Source organism: Eublepharis macularius, chromosome 1, assembly GCF_028583425.1.
Source record: "Eublepharis macularius isolate TG4126 chromosome 1, MPM_Emac_v1.0, whole genome shotgun sequence".
Taxonomy (NCBI): domain Eukaryota; kingdom Metazoa; phylum Chordata; class Lepidosauria; order Squamata; family Eublepharidae; genus Eublepharis; species Eublepharis macularius.
The window spans coordinates 151,898,077-151,915,800 of NC_072790.1; the positions used below are offsets into that span (position 1 = coordinate 151,898,077).

The 17,724-nt window shown below is 44.0% G+C and overlaps 1 protein-coding gene across 1 annotated transcript in view; it reads left to right on the forward strand.

Annotated features, from left to right (window-relative positions):
* RYR2 (ryanodine receptor 2) overlaps positions 1–17,724 on the forward strand; it is a 720,715-nt gene that overhangs the window by 657,777 nt on the left and 45,214 nt on the right. Inside the window, exons 89-94 of the mRNA XM_054975163.1 lie at positions 948–1,029; positions 1,272–2,575; positions 2,899–2,966; positions 6,794–6,941; positions 8,767–8,853; positions 13,789–14,007. Coding sequence (XP_054831138.1) covers positions 948–1,029; positions 1,272–2,575; positions 2,899–2,966; positions 6,794–6,941; positions 8,767–8,853; positions 13,789–14,007 — 1,908 coding nt within the window. The remainder of the gene's footprint in view (positions 1–947; positions 1,030–1,271; positions 2,576–2,898; positions 2,967–6,793; positions 6,942–8,766; positions 8,854–13,788; positions 14,008–17,724) is intronic.

The following is a 17,724-nucleotide window of genomic DNA, read 5'->3' on the forward strand; positions in this document are numbered from 1 at the left end:
AACAATATCTGTGCTCTATGGGCTATGAGAAAGCTAAGGACATAGTAAAACAGAGGATACTAGATATTGTGAGGCAACATGATTTAAACAGTATAGTGAAATGGTGGGTCCTTTTAGATCCCATTAATAGGTTAACTCCTATGCCTTATTTATTCAATTTATCAAGCCAAGAGCTTAGGAGAATGTTTACACTAATGCGATGGGATGTACTTCCCTCAGTCATCCTTGAAGGGAAGTTTTAAAAAAAACCCTTATGAGGAAAGGATTTGCCCTTGCTGTGAGGAAGGGATAGAATTTGTAGAACATGCTATATTTGATTGCAAGGTGTATAATAATCTTCGTGAATCCTTCCCTTTCTCTATAACTTTATCCCTTACCCATTAGCAAAGATTGTGCCTTCTGAGAAGTTTTCTCTCAGATAGGCATCCTGAGGTCACTCAACAGGTAGCCAAGTTCGTTGGCTCGCTTTAAGGATTAGGAAAACTTTAACTGCTCAGGTAGATTAATGTTTAAAAATTTACTGTACTATCAAGTATTTTAAATTTTAATTTACTGTATTTTGAATTATTTTCCTGATGTTTCTATTTATTTTCATGGTACCTTCTTATTGATGTTTTTTTAAGTGTTGGTCGTTGACCGTGAATAAAATTCATTCATTCATTCATTCATTCATTCATTCATTCATTCATTCATTCATTCATTCATTCATTCATTCATTCATTCATTCATTCACTAAGCACTGAATTTTCCTTGCTTCTCCCCGCTCCCAATCCTTTGTCCTGAAAAGCAGCATGTGATGCGAGGAAGAAAGGCAGCAGCTGGAATAGGAGTATTGTCACAAATTGGCGACTACCTGATCCATAGAATCCAAGTGTAATTTCCCAGATAAGCTTGTAGAAGCTAGATTGGAAGAAAATTGTCATAATTCTTTTATTTCACATTGACAGGACTCCAGTCAAATTGAGTTACTAAAAGAGTTGATGGATCTTCAGAAGGACATGGTGGTCATGTTGCTATCTATGTTAGAAGGTAATTTTTACTTTTTATTGACTCATATTACAAAATTGGTATAATAGCACTGAAAAATATCAGTTAGTATCATATAGCCTCATGTTTTTGTTTTTGTCACTTAAAGTTTACCCGATCTGTGAAATCCTATGCTAGTCTTCTGTAGAGTACGGCATAGTTGGCAAGGCTTACCACCTCTGGTGGTTACTTAATCATATATGTATTTGTTTTAGTAAAAATCTATGCCCTTTTCCATTATTTAGGTAATGTCGTAAATGGAACAATCGGCAAACAGATGGTTGACATGTTAGTGGAATCTTCCAACAATGTCGAAATGATTCTAAAATTCTTTGATATGTTCCTAAAACTGAAAGATTTAACTTTCTCTGATGCATTCAAAGAATATGATCCTGATGGCAAGGGCATCATTTCAAAAAGAGATTTCCATAAAGCAATGGAAAGCCATAAGCACTATACTCAATCTGAAACAGAGTTTCTGCTCTCCTGTGCTGAAACTGATGAGAATGAGACATTAGACTATGAGGAATTTGTGAAACGGTTTCACGAGCCTGCCAAAGACATTGGCTTCAATGTTGCTGTTCTCTTGACCAACTTGTCGGAGCACATGCCTCATGATACCCGATTACAGACTTTTCTTGAACTGGCAGACAGTGTTCTGAACTACTTTCAGCCCTTCTTAGGACGCATAGAAATAATGGGAAGTGCAAAGCGCATTGAAAGAGTTTATTTCGAGATAAGCGAATCAAGCCGGACACAGTGGGAGAAACCTCAAGTTAAAGAGTCAAAGAGGCAGTTTATTTTTGATGTGGTAAATGAAGGAGGCGAGAAGGAAAAAATGGAACTTTTTGTTAATTTCTGTGAGGATACCATTTTTGAAATGCAACTGGCTGCTCAGATTTCTGAATCAGATTTGAATGAGAGGTCTGCAAATAAAGAAGAAAATGAGAATGAGAAGCGCGAAGAACAGGACCCTAGAATGGGCTTCTTCTCTCTTTTGACTGTCAGATCAGCATTAGTAGCTCTCAGGTATAACACAATGATGCTTATGAAAATGCTAAGCATGAAAAGTATAAAGAAGCAGATGAAGAAGATGAAGAAAATGACCATGAAAGATATGATAATGGCTTTTTTCTCCTTCTACTGGAGCATTTTAATGGGCTTAATGCATTTTATATCAAGTGTCTTCCGAGGCTTTTTTCAAATCATGTACAGTTTGCTGCTTGGAGGAAGCCTAGTAGAAGGGGCTAAAAAAATTAAGGTGGCTGAACTTTTAGCTAATATGCCAGACCCAACTCAGGATGAGGTGCGTGGTGAAGGGGAAGAAGTGGAGAGGAAGCCAGCAGAAGCTGCCTTGCCTGCAGAAGATCTAGCGGATCTTAAAGCTTTGTCAGAAGATGGTGACCTACTCTCGGACATATTTGGCTTAGATTTAAAACGAGAAGGAGGACAATACAAACTAATTCCACATAATCCAAATGCTGGCCTGAGTGATTTGCTGAGTAGCCCTTCTTTACCTCCTTTGCCTGAAGTACAAGAAAAAATACAGGTACATGCTATACCTTTTATATGCACACTTTTAAAATCTAATACATTCACAAACATGAAGGTCTTAATGAATGTTTTAAGTAAATACAGCATGCATATTAATTACTTTGTCCAATGACATTTTGCTCAAGGTGATGGTATTCGACCTTTGCCATCTTTATTTAGGTAGCCGGTTTGGTTTTAAGTTCTAAATAATAATTTTTTGACTGAGGCCTCATTTTTTACTCATTTTAAGTAATGTTTCAGAGCCAAAGCCGCCGCCTCCCCCCCATTTTTTTCAAGATGGTGCTTGGAGTCATTTGTTGGTATTCTTATTAATTCAAGGAGCAGAAGGTGAAAGAAGATGAGAAGGGTGAGAAAGAAGAAACTAAACCTGAACCTGAAAAGGCTGAGTAGGTATCCCTGTGTGTGTCAGCTTTGTGAATACTCCAGCTGTTGCACTCTAAATTTGAAATGCATCCACTGAACTGTTGGGGGGGGGTCACATTAAATAAAGAATATTATTTGAACTTACAGCCTTGTCTTGAGGTTAGCTGCAGCAGCTAAAATGGTACATAGTTATTAGTGTAGTGGTTAAGAGCAGCAGAACTCTAATCTGGAGAACCGGGTTTGATTCCCCACTCCTCCACCTGAAGTCAGCTGGGTGACCTTGGGTCAGTCACAGCTCTCTTAGAGCTCTCTCAGCCCCACCCATCTCACAGGGTGATTGCTGTGGAGATAATAATAACATACTTTGTAAACTGCTCTGAGCATCCATTAAGTTGTCCTGAAGGGCAGTATATAAATTGAATGTTCCTGTTGTTATTGTTAATATTATTATTTGACAGCCATTGTTGTATGGCTGCTGTGATTTCCTTTTCTTTTTTAACCCACTTAGTGATTTCTTTTCTTCCCATTGTGTTAATCCCATTATAATATCACTATGTCAGAATAGTTTGTGCATGCCTTTATTCATTATACACTTCCTAACTGTCCTTTCCAGATGTGATCTCTTTAGATACTTAACAGCACAATCCTGAGGGCAGGGGCTGAATACACCTTCAAAGCCGACTAGGAGTTATGCTTGTGTATCCCAGACTTATGTCATCGTAACCCCCCCCCCCATGACAGAGCAGCAGCCTGGTGCTTCTCTGCCTAGAACGCCCCCCAGCCCCCAGCCACAGCAGCTGGGCACAGGCATAACTGGGAAGTAAGTCCCTGCGCCGGTGGGCCAGGGTGCAGGCCCTGGCAGGGCATGAATTAATCGGTTCCCTAAGCCATTTTGAGCATGGGAATTCCTCCAGCAGCAGTGGAAAGTTATGCCATGAAAAAAGACAGTGTAGCCCATAGGTGCCTATTGTGAAGGAGAAGTCCCCACCCAAGCAGCCTGGTGGAGCATAGGATGCCAACTCCTGCAGGGACATATCTGCTTGCTCCCCCATGGCTGCTGAGACCCTTCCCCGTGCCCAATCAGCTCCTCAGGCACCACACATAACCTCAAGCCAAGGCACCCATGACACCAGGTAAGTAGGGAGGTGGCCAGATCCTCTGCTTGAGAGCCCCTTGCCATGGGGACTTAGAGCTCAAGGCAGGAAAAAGTGCTTGCAGTGGTGGGGCCAAAGTGCACAGAGGGAACAGTGACATTTAGGGAACGCTTTGCACTCATGTGGAAGGAGAGCCTTGTCCAGAATGACTGACTAACAATTACCACCCAAGTTTCCTTCCAGGTCACCCGTCTCCTGAGTCCTGGCTCGGGGAAGGGCGAGAGCTCACCAACAGGTAAGTAGGAGCTGGGGAGGCAGCTGCCCCAACTTGCTCATTCACACCTGCCTCCACTCTCCCCTCACCCGCGCCCCCCAAATGTTGGCATCTGTGGCTGAGGCTTGCCAGGGGTGTGTGACCCCTGCCCATGAGCCAGCACTGCTCATACCTGCCACACAGGCAGTTGCCCAGGGAACCATGCCCAACATAGCTGTCTTGGGGGAAGGGCCCCAAGCAGCCCATGCCAGGGCCCCAACTGTCTCCCTCACAGGATCAGAACTTCAAGCAGCCATGGGAGCAGAACAGAGAGATGCAGATGAGGAGCACTTTCCCACCAGGGTGGGGACATCCATTATCTGGTTGCCAGAAGCACCTGTGATGATAGAGTGACCACTGCTGCCCCCGGCTGTGGACATCTCCCAGGACATGGCAGACCTGGTCATGACCTGCACAAGCCCTGGCCATCACTGCACGTGTGTCTGGTTCCTTTTCAGGCAGATCATGACCCAGGAGCATGGCTGTTCTAGCCCCAGTGATCCTTCCTGGCTACCATCCAAGCTCTGCCCACGGAGCCATTCCTGGGGCAGGCTGTGACTTAACCTAGCTGCTGAAAAGGCAGCATGAGGAGTGGATAATATAGGTCCAACTGCTGCACCAACAGGCACAGCTCTCATCTCAGCTGAGGGAATTTGGCAACATGCGTCCTGACATCCTCATCACTGTTGGCAGTTCAATAAAGTCTGCGCTGAACAACTAGTCCCTCCCTCCTTTGCTTGCCCATGGCTGACAGCAGCTCCCCCCATCCACCCCCCACTCCCTCCTGCTGTAGCCCCACAGCACACTCCTGTGGATGTCCCCAGCTCTGGGCCACCAGAGAAGTGGCAGTCCTGAAGATCCACCAGGTGCCTCTGCCCTGTTGGGTGGCTTGGCCTGCATATGGAGTGGGTTGATCCTGAGGGGGCTGCTGCCACGTTACCCCCATCTTGCCTGCCCCCCTTCACATGGAAGTGAGGCAAACGGTGTGGGATGCAGCGTCTTGCCCATCTGCAGGGGGCATCACCCCCCTCAGCGCTGCTGGGGTCTGAAATGCCGAACACGGGGCCATGGTGGTCAGGGGGCCATAGATGATCCACGGGAGGGGACAGGCCAGTTCACATGCCACGCACACATGTCCACAGAGGGGGAACTCCCTGCCCCAGAGATTCTTCTTTTCACCAGTGAAAGTGGGTATCTGAACAGGTGGCTGCCCATCATTCCCCCATTCTAACTAGGACCATTAACCCAAGGAGTACCAAATAAATGAAAGAGGTAGAGTGGGACCGTGGGCTCCCCAGTTCTGTACTTCCATGTGGAATATCAATTTTGGGAGCTTGAAGCATGTATGTCGTGGTGCAAGCACACACCAGCTCTCTTGTGGTACTCACAGAGTTAACAGTCTCAATCAGACCAGCCCAGGTAGCCCATAAGCCGGCCATGCTGGATAAGCCATTCAGTCGCTATCTTCCCGCACACCATCTCTGGAGGGTCTTTTGGGTCATGGTGAGCGACCCTTCCATCCCAGCATGGGTACAATGGCCAGCAGCTCTGGGGGGATCCAGGGTGTCTGTGGCAGCCGCCAGAGTAAGGTTTCTGTGAGCAGTTCCCTGGCAAGGCATGCCCAAGAGTGGTTCTCACCAGAATGTGCTCTTCATCTGCATAGAGAGATCTTTTGCAGTGGCAGGATGGGTGGGGGCAGAGAGCTGGCCACTGCCTTGCACCCATGTATGCACAGCTATGTGGCCAGGAGGCCATTCCACTGGTGAACATGTTGCCCCCCAGCAAGGTGTTGCCCCCTCCTTGGCCACCAGGGGGGGTCGCACCTACCAGCTGCTCCCACAGCGGGCTCCAGATGGTCCCTCTCCTATGGCAGGGCAGTTGCCATACACCCATCTTGCCGCTGGCTGCACTTCCATGGGGGGGGGCATGTGCTCTGCCTGACTCTCAACCGGGCAGCTCCCCCAGCCCATGCACCTCCATGCAGGTGCCATGACCAGGGGGCATGTGGTCCCCCGCTGCCTGCTCTCTGGCAGGGAGGAAAGAAGTGTTGATGGGCAGTGGGGCTCCTGGCCCATGCATTGGCTACACCTTTGCTTGCCACTCATGCACCTGTCATGGGGGTGGCGCAGCCATTGTGCAATGCTGTGGGGTTGTCAGGGAACGGCTGGCGTGTGCTCCCTTGCCATGCCTTGCTGTGCTCTCCCAGCATAACTCTCCCATGAAAGTCCTCAGGGAATGTACAAGCAGCACTGCAGGTACACGGGTGCACAGGCACCAGCAGCATGGCAGGCCTCAGGATTGTGCTCTAAGTACTTCAAAGAGCAGGCAGACTTTCTCTGAAATGCCTATGAAGCATGTGAGTCACTTGGCTTGCTTCTGTTTCTGTTGAAATAATATGCAGAGATGGACTCACAATAACCTTTGGGATAATTTGTGTTTTCAGAGGAGAAGATGGAGAAAAAGAAGCGAAAGACAAAGAAGACAAAGGAAAACAGAAGCAGAGACATCACCATAAACATAGGCATGGTGAACCAGAAACCCAAGAGTCAGCTTTCTGGAAGAAAATTATTGCATATCAACAGAAACTTCTTGTAAGAGGTCTCTTCAGGATTTAAACTCCCTCCCTTCTATTCCCAGTCTAGGTTGCCCTTGCCTATGCTCCTATCTCCCCAACAGGACAAAATATTCAGGCACCATTGAGTACCTAGATATTTTCCCCATGGAGCAAATAGTGTTCCCCAGAGAGCTAACTGAGATTACAACTTCAGAGTGGGTGGAAGACTTAAATGTCCCTTCCCTACACACTGTGACTCTGATCCAAGCTGCCTTCTCCCACTACAGCTGCTGTTTGTAGTGCATTTTTTAAAACACAGAGAATTGTTCATGGTTCTCTGATTTCCATATTAAGTTCTTTTTTGTAATGAAGCATTATTTTTCATTAATGAACAACTGAATGAAGTAGCCTAATCTAAAGGTAAGTCTATAATGTGAAGTTAACATGATTTGAGGGGCAAAATATACAATACCTGCAAATGCATATCATAGTAACATTACTTTGCTGAAAAACCAGCTTTGGGGAAATGAAAGCTAGGAGGAGCAGGGAACAAAGTAGGGAAGAGGTCAATTAATGACATGCTGTTTCGTACTCCAAAACAGCCACTAAAGTGGCTTTCCTCCCAATATGTGATTTTGACTGTGTTCATAGCAAACAAACGCATCACATGTCAGTGTGATTTGGAAGTCACCAGGGCTCCATGAGGGCCCTTTGACAACCCCTTTCTACCAGGACTTATGGCTCCAGCCTCAGTTTCTAACTGAAGGGATGGAAGATTTCATGAGTACATGCTCTGCTTCATTTGGGCACCTCTGCTAACCAGAAATGGAAGAGACTGTTGTAATGTTCCATTTCCAGCTAAGGGGGAACACGTAATGGAATGTGTTGCAATATTTATTCTTTTGGAACCCACCATTTCATGCCAGTCTTGAAGAGAGGGCAAAACAGCCTTCCAAGGACAGGCAGCAGAGTACAGTTCTCTCATCTTTCTTCAATCCCTTGTCTGTGCTAATAGAGCTTGAAAGAGGGCAAGTGATGAGATGACCTTGGCATCTTCCCTATTGCTCTAGAGGCCCTTCATAAACATGATTTGATAAAGATGAGGGAGTCACTATTGGTATCTGAAGAAGTGAGCTCTGACTCTCGAAAGCTGACACTCTGGAAATCTTATTAGTCTCTAGGGTGCCACTGGACTGAAATTCTACTGTCCTACTTCAGTCCAACACAGCTACCCACCTAAACTATTTGTATTCTTTGAGGAAGGGAAAATATGTGCATGTATGTGTACGTATGCCATTTTACCTCATAGATCCAGAGGAGTTAGCCGTGTTAGTCTGTAGTAGCAAAATCAAAAAGAGTCCAGTAGCACCTTTAAGACTAACCAATTTTATTGTAGCATAAGCTTTCGAGAAACACGTTCTCTTCGCCTCCATGCATCTGATGAAGAGAATGTGATTCTCGAAAGCTTATGCTACAATAAAATTGGTTAGTCTTAAAGGTGCTACTGGACTCTTTGATTTTACCTCAGGTACTTTGAAATCCAAAGCCAGCATCTTTCCATTCTTTTTCTGTACTCCCAATTACACCCTCCCAAATGCTTTTCTTAAAAAAAAAGTCACTGTTATGACATGCATTTGTTTGTATTTTGGCCCTACAATTTTTTTTAGGTGCCTATACGGTTTACTTTCTTCAGTTTGTATCATTAGAGGTACCATATAAACATAGTGTGGAGGGAAAAAGTTATTATTTTTCTGAAACACTAGAAACGTTAAAAATGATTTATATTCTGTAATTGAGTTGGATTTAATTATTCAGATTGATTAATGATGTTTTCCATTTATTATTATGCCTTTGTGTTTTAGAATTATTTTGCTCGGAATTTTTACAATATGAGGATGTTGGCTTTGTTTGTTGCATTTGCCATCAACTTCATTCTACTCTTCTATAAGGTAATCTTTACAGATGTTTATCTATAAATGGATGTATGAAAATTATATGGCTTTTTATCTAGAGTTTATTTTGAGCCTTACATGTGTGTTATAGGTAAGTAGTATCAATTCCTGTGGTTTACAGCATGTGTATGTGACTTCAATCTGATTGACTTTGATTCTTCTCTTAGAAGTTACTTTTCCATTTGAGTGAAAGAATGTATTCAGTGTAAGAATGACTCTTGAAGACCCATGCTTTCAATTGCTTGGTTTAGTCCTCTTTACCTCTGTTTGTGGCCAAAGTTACATTATAAATTCCAGTAGGGAATGTGTGACTTAAATCTAATTTCTGCTATATTTGATTAGGGATATTTGTCAGGGATGCTTTAGGCTCATCCTGCATTGGGCAGGAGGTCTGTATGGCTCTTTCCAACTCTGTGATTCTGTGACTTTTGGGCAGCCGTCTTGCTACATAGATTTTGACAAATGAGAGTGAATTTAGTCTACACCTAACTGAACATTGTGAAGTACAGGACTATCTCCTTATCAGCCAATCTCCTTTTCACCCTGTTAGTGCAGTGGAGAAGCCAGAATCAGAGCCCACAGAACCCTTAGATGGAGAAGTGAGAGGGAGCTGATGGAAGAAAAGGAATATTTAACTGTCATTCTCCTCAGCTAGACATTCTTACAGGCAGCTTAGAAGTAGCTGTATCTTGTAATCTGTTTTCAAGAAGAAGCAGACTAGATTTAATAGGGTGGCCTGAAGGGTTTGTAAACTCTCAATTTATCATCCCCAAATAGTGGGAAGCTAAGAGATTGATTGATGTCTGTATGGTAAAATCTCTAGAAATCTTAATCTAGGTTGTAAAACTTGAGAGAAAAGGTAGACTGGCAGTTTTTGTCTGGCCTTGGCCCCATTGCAACTGGGCCTGGCCCCTGTACAACTGGAATCAGCTTGGTGTTACCAATTGCAACCATATAACTGGAATTGGTCTGGTACTGACAGCCACTGCAAAACTTGATCAGAAATTTCCCAGGGAGAGGCTGCCAGGGAGAGGGAAGAAAGGAAAAATGAAGACTGGGGAGGGGGCTGGCTAGTGGGTGGGAAGAAGAGTAGGAATCAGGAAAAGGGGAGAGGCTATGAGGGCTTCCAGGAAAGAGAAAGAAGAAATAGCGAGAGAAGGAGATACAGGGGAAAATGAGATGCCCCCTGCATATCATTTCAGGTCCCCTACTTGTATAATAATAAAAACTATACTCTCATTTAGTTTATTTAGTTTCTTTTTTATTGATGCCGAGGAAAAATAACAATGAGAAGTTCCATGCTGGATCAGACCAAAGGTCAACCATATTGTTTCCTCAGTTCATAGGCATGCCATGATAACCCATGCCATTTTGTTTGCATCCAATATCCAGTATAGGTACACTTCTTCAAATCATGGAGAAACCACTGGACTTATCATGGCAAATATGCATTGACAGACCTTTTTAAAACTACCTAAAGTAGTGACCATAAACACATGTTGGGCAATAAATTCCATACATTACTTATGCACTGGGTAAAAAGCTACTACTTTTTTCTGTCCTGAATCTACCCTCTGTTTGACTTCATTGGGTATGTCTGAGATCTAGTACTTTAGAGAATGTAAAAGCGTCCCCTCTTTACTCCCTCCAAATCATTTCACAGGGTTGGATCCTACCATTTCATTCTATTGGCACTTGAACCTTCCCTGATGCAAAAGTATCTTGCATCAAGTGGAAGACATCTTATTCTGAAAGAACATGCAGGATCCTATGGAATGAAATGATAGTCAAGACAGAGCATCTTATGTCAGCAGAAGGTGACATGCACTGGAGTAATGCATGTGTGTTGATGGGACAATATAGTCAGATCTAATGCATAATATGTTATATCTAAATCAGCTTTATAGCTCACCTGTTAGTAATCTTTTTACCCTAATTAATTAGTCCTTCTAGATAAAGAGCTCCAACTCCTTTTACTGTTTCCTCTTCAGCTCTTATGATACTGTTTTTGAGATGTGATAACTATATGCAAAATTCAAAATTACAGCATAGATTTATATAGTGGCACAGTAACTCTTTACTCTTTTATTCCCACTCTCTTTCAACAACAACAAAGTTTATTAGCCAGAGGGCATCACATTCTTGAAATCAATTCAAAATTACATGATTGCACATCAGCGAGACACACACCATTTTAAAATAAATATTTAAAAGGTACATATTTCAACAAATTACCACCTTTAGAAATTTACTTAATAAACCAATCTTTAAATAAAATAAAATAAAAGAGATCAGTCCTACAAGCATAATTATTTGGCAACAATATAAACTTAAAATATCCAGGCAATCATTAAAATTGTAGCTTACTATAATTTACATAATATAAATACCTAAAATTCAAATTACCTTATATTATCAAATTATAACAATACTTATCTAGGATTCTGCACACTAAGCCAGGATTTCCTCCTATTAATGACCATCCAGCCATAATTTGCCACTTGGAACATCATTTCCCTATTCCTGTCTGCTAACATAATTGTAATATAATTTTTTCTCTCTTTCCCTGGAAGACTATCAATTATAGGTTTAATATATATTTCCCTAATATGATCATATATTTTACACACAAAGAAAACATGTAATAGGGACTCGACGCTCCGATCTCCACATGGGCACAAACATTTTTCATAAGGTGTCTTCTTATATTTGCCTTCCATGACAGCAGAGGGTAAGACATCATATCTTAATAGGGTAAAAGCTCTTCTATAATCAGGATTCTCCAAGCTATTTATATAGGGCATTGGTGGAACCCTATTCATAATACTTCTTTCCAATAAATAGTTCTCAACTCTGGTCAGGTCATGTTGCCTTTCCACATCTAGGATTCTCTGTTTAATCAGGATCCTAGCCTGTGCCATATTCATAGACAATAGATATTGTTGGGAGAAACCATAATGACCTAATTTGCTCCTCATCAAACTCAACCTGGGAGGAACAAAGTTTTCCCTCAAAACTAAATGTGCCAGGCCATTTACGGTAGAAGCCAATTTTAGCCAGTATAATATAACTGCTATCCATAATCGAGCTTCCACCGTTACCATGCCAACTTCCAGTCTTACAGCTGCATTTGACACATTCTTAGGTGTTTGAAGTACTGCTCTTAGGAATTTGGATTGTGTTCTTTCCATCAATATCCTCTTCGCTGTAATACTTAGCGGAGCTCCATATAACATCTGCGTGAGAGACTTGCACGAAAATAATCTAACGGCCGCTTCCACATTGTGACCCCCTCTGGACCAATAACATTTTTGTATTGCCCCAGCACTCTTTTGTGCATTAGAGGAAACATATTTTATATGTGTATTTTTCCTCCCATTCTCCTGTATAATCATGCCTATATATTTATAACAGTGCACCTGTTCTATGCAGGTCTCATTTAGATACCATGAATATCTCCTAGGTCTCTCTGCAAAGGCCATTATTTTGGTTTTATCATAATTAATCTTCAGCTGGTTTTGTTGGCAATAGTAAGTGTATGCAGTGCTCTCTTTAGTCCAACTGGTGTCCTCCAGAGGAGCACTGCATCATCTGCATAAAGTAATATGGAAATATGCTTATTTGCCAATTTAGGAGAGTGATAATCTGGGCTATTTAAGCATTGCACCAAGTCATTTATATAAAAATTAAATAACAATGGTGCTAGAATGCAGCCTCGTTTTACTCCTTTCTTTGTTTTTATTGGTGCTGTAAGATGGCCTTGTAGGTTACATCTGATTCGTATTGTGGTGTTTTTATATAAGGCTTGAATCAGAAATAACAGGCGTCTATCAATGGAAGAAGCCTTCAGTTTTTCCCGAAGTATATTTCTAGAAATGGAGTCAGATGCTGACCTGAAATCAATGAAGGCTGCATATAAGGATACTGATGTTCTTGTAGAATATTTTGCAATTAGGTGATCCAGGATTATACATTGGTCTAGAGTTGAACGACCCTCTCTAAAACCCACTTGCTCATTGGCCAGACACTGCTCCTGTTTGATCCGGTCTCTTAATTTCCACTGTAAGTGCCTTGCATATAATTTGCTCAAAGTGCTGAGTAAGCTTATCAGTCTATAATTTGATGGCATATCTTTATTACCTCTCTTGTAAATGGGGAAGATAACTGACACCCCCTAGTCTTGGTATTCTGCCCATTTTATCAATTGCTGTAAACAAGGATGTTAATACTGGGACCCATTCACAGTTCTTTTTTATTAATTCTGGAGGAATTAGGTCAATACCTGCTGCCTTTCCTGGCTTCAGAGTTTGAATAAGATTCCTCACTTCTGTAGCTCCAACTGGTGGCCAGTTTATTAAGTTTTCCATATTACCAGGGTCAAGTTATTCTGGTTCATTGCTGACATACATTTCCTTAAAATATTTCTCCCAATCTTCAGGTAATATAGGACTACCTGTATACTTGGAAGGCCCATTAGAGCAATCAGATACAAGTCGCCAAAATAAAGAGGTATTCTTAAGCTTAACTGCCTGTCTTAGCTGTATCCAGCCTCTTTCTTAATCATTCCTAAAGTTAAAGTTGCTTTAGTAAAAAGTGCAAACCAAGTTGATATATTCAGTAAATATCAAATATAACCCAAGACCTCTTTTGGATAGTTGCAACCACTTCAGGCTCATCCAACTTTTATATGTGAAACTGGAATTCTCTGTGTCAGTGTGTACTACTTCACACTTACTTACATTAACTCTCATCTGCCATTTTGTGGCACAATCACCTAGAGATGTCTTCCAGATTTCTTTTTTGTTTAGGATTTCACAGTCAATAATAATGTATCTTTACCAGATGACATTTTCTGCTCATTGCTTTGCTGTTTGCAAAATGTAAGAATTTATGTAAAACAATTGTTCTTCTTACTTCAAATTACCTCAACAGGTTTCTACATCTGCTGTGGCTGAAGAAAAGGAGGTTGTTGTTGTGAATACTGTTGAAAAGTTCAAGTTAAGCAGCCTAGAAAGTACTTCTCATAGAATCATCACTGTACATTATGTCCTCGAAGAAAGCAGTGGCTACATGGAACCTACACTTCGTATTTTAGCCATTCTTCACACAGTCATCTCTTTCTTCTGCATCATTGGGTATTACTGTTTGAAAGTAAGAGGACAAATTCCAATGAAGTAGTAGCAAATGCTATCTTGTATCTGTAATGATTTGGTTTAGTTGGCACACAGCTGTCTATGGAAAAGTTTTATAAAACAGAAATGCAATTTACACATTTGATATTTCTCTTCAGGAATTCCTTTTATGTTCCATACTTCAGTTGAAAACCTATTTATTAGAACATGTCACATTCCATTGCTTTCCATGGCTTCCTTTAGCTATGAGTGAAGACATGCTTGTTAAAAGCAACAGCTTCTAATTTCCACATATACTCTGTGAAAATATTTATTTTTAAAAGTACATTCTAGCTTTGTTACTGCTAATATATCATAGTCAAAAAGTGAAATGAATTTACCCAACTAGTTGAATTAGAAATAAAGCTACTTTTCTCTAGGGATAAATGTAAATGATCTGCAGAAAATGGAAATAATAATAGTAATAATCTGGGAGAATTGGTTTCCTTGGTAAAGTTTAATAAAAAGCAGGCAGAAAAGCAGCAGTAAATAAGTTAGCTGTCATATGTATCTTCATTGGAACGGAAATGTGTTCAAATAGAATTCAGAGATGTGACAGCTAGATCCAAAAATAAAGTTACATTAGAATTTCACCTAGCTCATTAGAAGGAATTTGTAAGAAGGATCCTGTAATCCAGGTTCTCAGGTGTGTGCCAAATAAGTTTGAAACCATGTTTTAAAAGGGGTAACAGCATTGCAGATGTATTAAGACAAAAAAACTTCTAGTTTTATGTAATCTAAAATCTGCCATTGAATACTAAATATTGTCTAATTGAATTTCTGCAGTAAATGCATGGAACTTTCTGAGAATAATGGGTGGGGGGACAGGGACAAGCATAGACCTCTTCAAAATCTTTATCCCTGGTCTTTATCCCTTCTTCTTTTTCACAGTTTTACTTAGCAGAAATTTAAGTGCTAAAACTCAAAATAAGACGGAATTTTACGGTGGAGTCTTGTAGCATGGATGTCTCCAAATACATGTAGCCCAGGTTTACTGGAATCTGTGGTAACTAGACATGGGCACGAATAGCATTACAAACGGAAAAAACCCACTGTCCGGTGCTGGGGCCAGACTTAGGGAACGCCCCAGGGACACCCACCCCAGAAACTAGGCTTGCAGCCTCCCAGTCCAGCCCTACCACCCATAACACTCACCCAGCCAGGAGAGGACAGACATCAGAGACACCAACAAGGGTCAAGGATGCCAAAGAAGCCCCAGGTGCAGAAAGTTCAGGTGAAGCCCCAGGTGCAAAAAGCTCAGGCAAAGCCTCAACAACAGGAGACAAGCTAAGTGATGCCTCCTGGGTCCTAATGAGTGCCAGTTACCAAGTCAGGGCTCCAGGGCAGCCTTTTCCCTTAGCCCAGGGGAAGAACAACAGCCCAGCCAGGGGGAGAAGAGACGGAGGGCAGAGGCAGCCAGCCAGCACCAACTCAAGCAGCAGGCCAAAGGCAGTAAAGGAGGCACTAGGCAACACTACCACCCAGAGGCTGGCAGGAGAGGTGCAGCAACAGAGCAAACCAACAGGCAGGCTAGAAGGGGCGGGGAGTAGCCTGGAAGAGCCAGCAGCAGAGCAGCCACAGGTGTGGCTGCCTAAGGCAACCCAGGCAGCAGCTAGGTTGTTAGGGGTGGGGCTAGGAGGTGGAGGCTGGGATTGGTGAAGGGATAAAAGGGGAGTCTCCCCCTACAAGCATTGTGTATTGTAAAGAGTCAGAGGAGAAGTGTGGAGAGATGAGGAAGAGACAGGAGTACCTTCAGAAGGCAGGGACTGCAGTTAAAGGGCAGTGGCTGACCCCAAACCCAGGGGTGCTACCAACCCAGAGGGGAAAGCATCACACCCATGAACAGGCTGCTCGGCTGCTCATGAACGGGCTGTTTGTGATGTGCCATTCCAGCTGAACAGGCGGTCGGTGCAAGCCTTGTTCGTTGCGCTCGGCCGCTGTTTGGGAAGCTAGACTCTCAGGTGCCTCAATCAATTGCCTTGGCAATGGAGGGGAGAGTGCCTGAACTCTGTCTGCACTCCCTCTGTGGACCTGGACACCCCAATCAAAGCCCACCTTAGCCTCATGGGCAGGTCTTCCTTCCAAGCGTGGAGCTGCAAATCGGTTACAATTGGTAACATTGGAGCAGACACCAAGGGGGAGGGAGGGAGGAGGGGGTTGTTCTGTGGCCATGGGAACTCCAATCTCATCCCTGCAAACCCTGTTAGGTAGTTCTGACTGCCAACCACAGGCCTCCTGCGTTTCTCAATCAGTCCTCAGCTTATAAAAGGGCACTGCGCTCCCAGTTCTGTTTTCACTTTCAGCAAGCATTGGAGTGGGACAGAGCTCTTAATAGCCTTTTGGGGGAGAGAGAGGGAGAGTGCATTGGAGATGGGCTTTTTTCTGTATGTGGTGGGTGGGATAGGGAGCTATCCCCTCTGGTTCCAGGGCTGCTGCCAGGCCCTGGGGCCAAGCTCAGTGGGCACCTTGGCTGAGGGCTCACCCTGATTATTAGTGCCAGATCTGGTCAGGTCTCTGGGAGTGTTGGGCTAGGACTCTAGCCCCTCCCTCTGGTTCCAGAGCTGCTGCCAGGCCCTGGGGCCAAGCTCAGTGGGCACCTCGGCTGAGGGCTCACAGTGTTCTCTCCTTTTCTGTCCTCCTTAATTCTAGTTTGGTGGCACAATGAGTTTTCCTGTTGTGTTGGCTGCCAAGGGTGGTCATGGGGTGAAGTGCGAAGGCAGTCCTCCTGGTTTACTTGTGGAAAGCAGTACTGGGTGTGGCTCGGGGGCAGCAGAGAGTCCTCCTGCTCCCCCAAATTCACCTGTGGGGGCTGTGGAGGAGGCCAAAGAGGTCTTTCCACTGGGGGGGGATCTCTCTCAACATTTTGAGGAGAGGGTGGGTGACGGATCCCTGGAGGAATGGTTTGTGTTTTATGAAAGATCCCTCCAGTCCCCATCCCAAACTCTCGGTGGTGTCCCTGCCTGCAGTCCACCCCTCACCCCGTCGTCCGTGGCCAGCTCCACAGTGCAGCCTGTAACAGTTCATCCTCCTTCCCCTGGGACAGTTAGCGGCCCAAATTTTAACGTCTCCGTATGGAGGCACTTTCACGCCCTTCCTAATGACCCCTGTGTGGTGCGTTGCCGTGCCTGTGATGTCCTGGTGCGCAGGGGCAAAAACCTGAAGCTCCTGTCTTCGACAGTCCTGACTTGGCACCTGAAGACGCACCACCCGAGCCTGTCTCTGTCCTTGCCCTGTGAAACATCCGTGGAGGGAGAAAAGGGGCAACCAGCTCTTCTGAGCGGGGATCAGTGGGAGGGTCACCTTGCCCTGAGGGTGACACTGGTGGGAGCGGAGCACCCCGGCAGGCTGTGCTCCGTGTAGGGGCACCGTGCAGCTTAACTATACACCCCCTGAGGGGAGGCAGCACACCAACGCCTCCCCGTGCCCGCCAGGCCCAGTGGCCGCCATCTTCACCCACATTGCTGCACAAGCGGATGCTTTGTCTGCCTCCCACCCGCAGGCCTGGCAGGCGGGCACATGGGTGGTGCCACTGGTGATTGGCCAGACCCCCTGTCCCCAAGAGGGGAGGCAGCATGCCTTCAGGACTACCGCATGGGGCACAAATGAACTGGGGAGGGTGGCTCCATTTGTGTTGATTGGGAGTTTCTTGGTGAGTGTCAAATTTGGGAATGTATAACTCCGAGATCCATACTGCAAT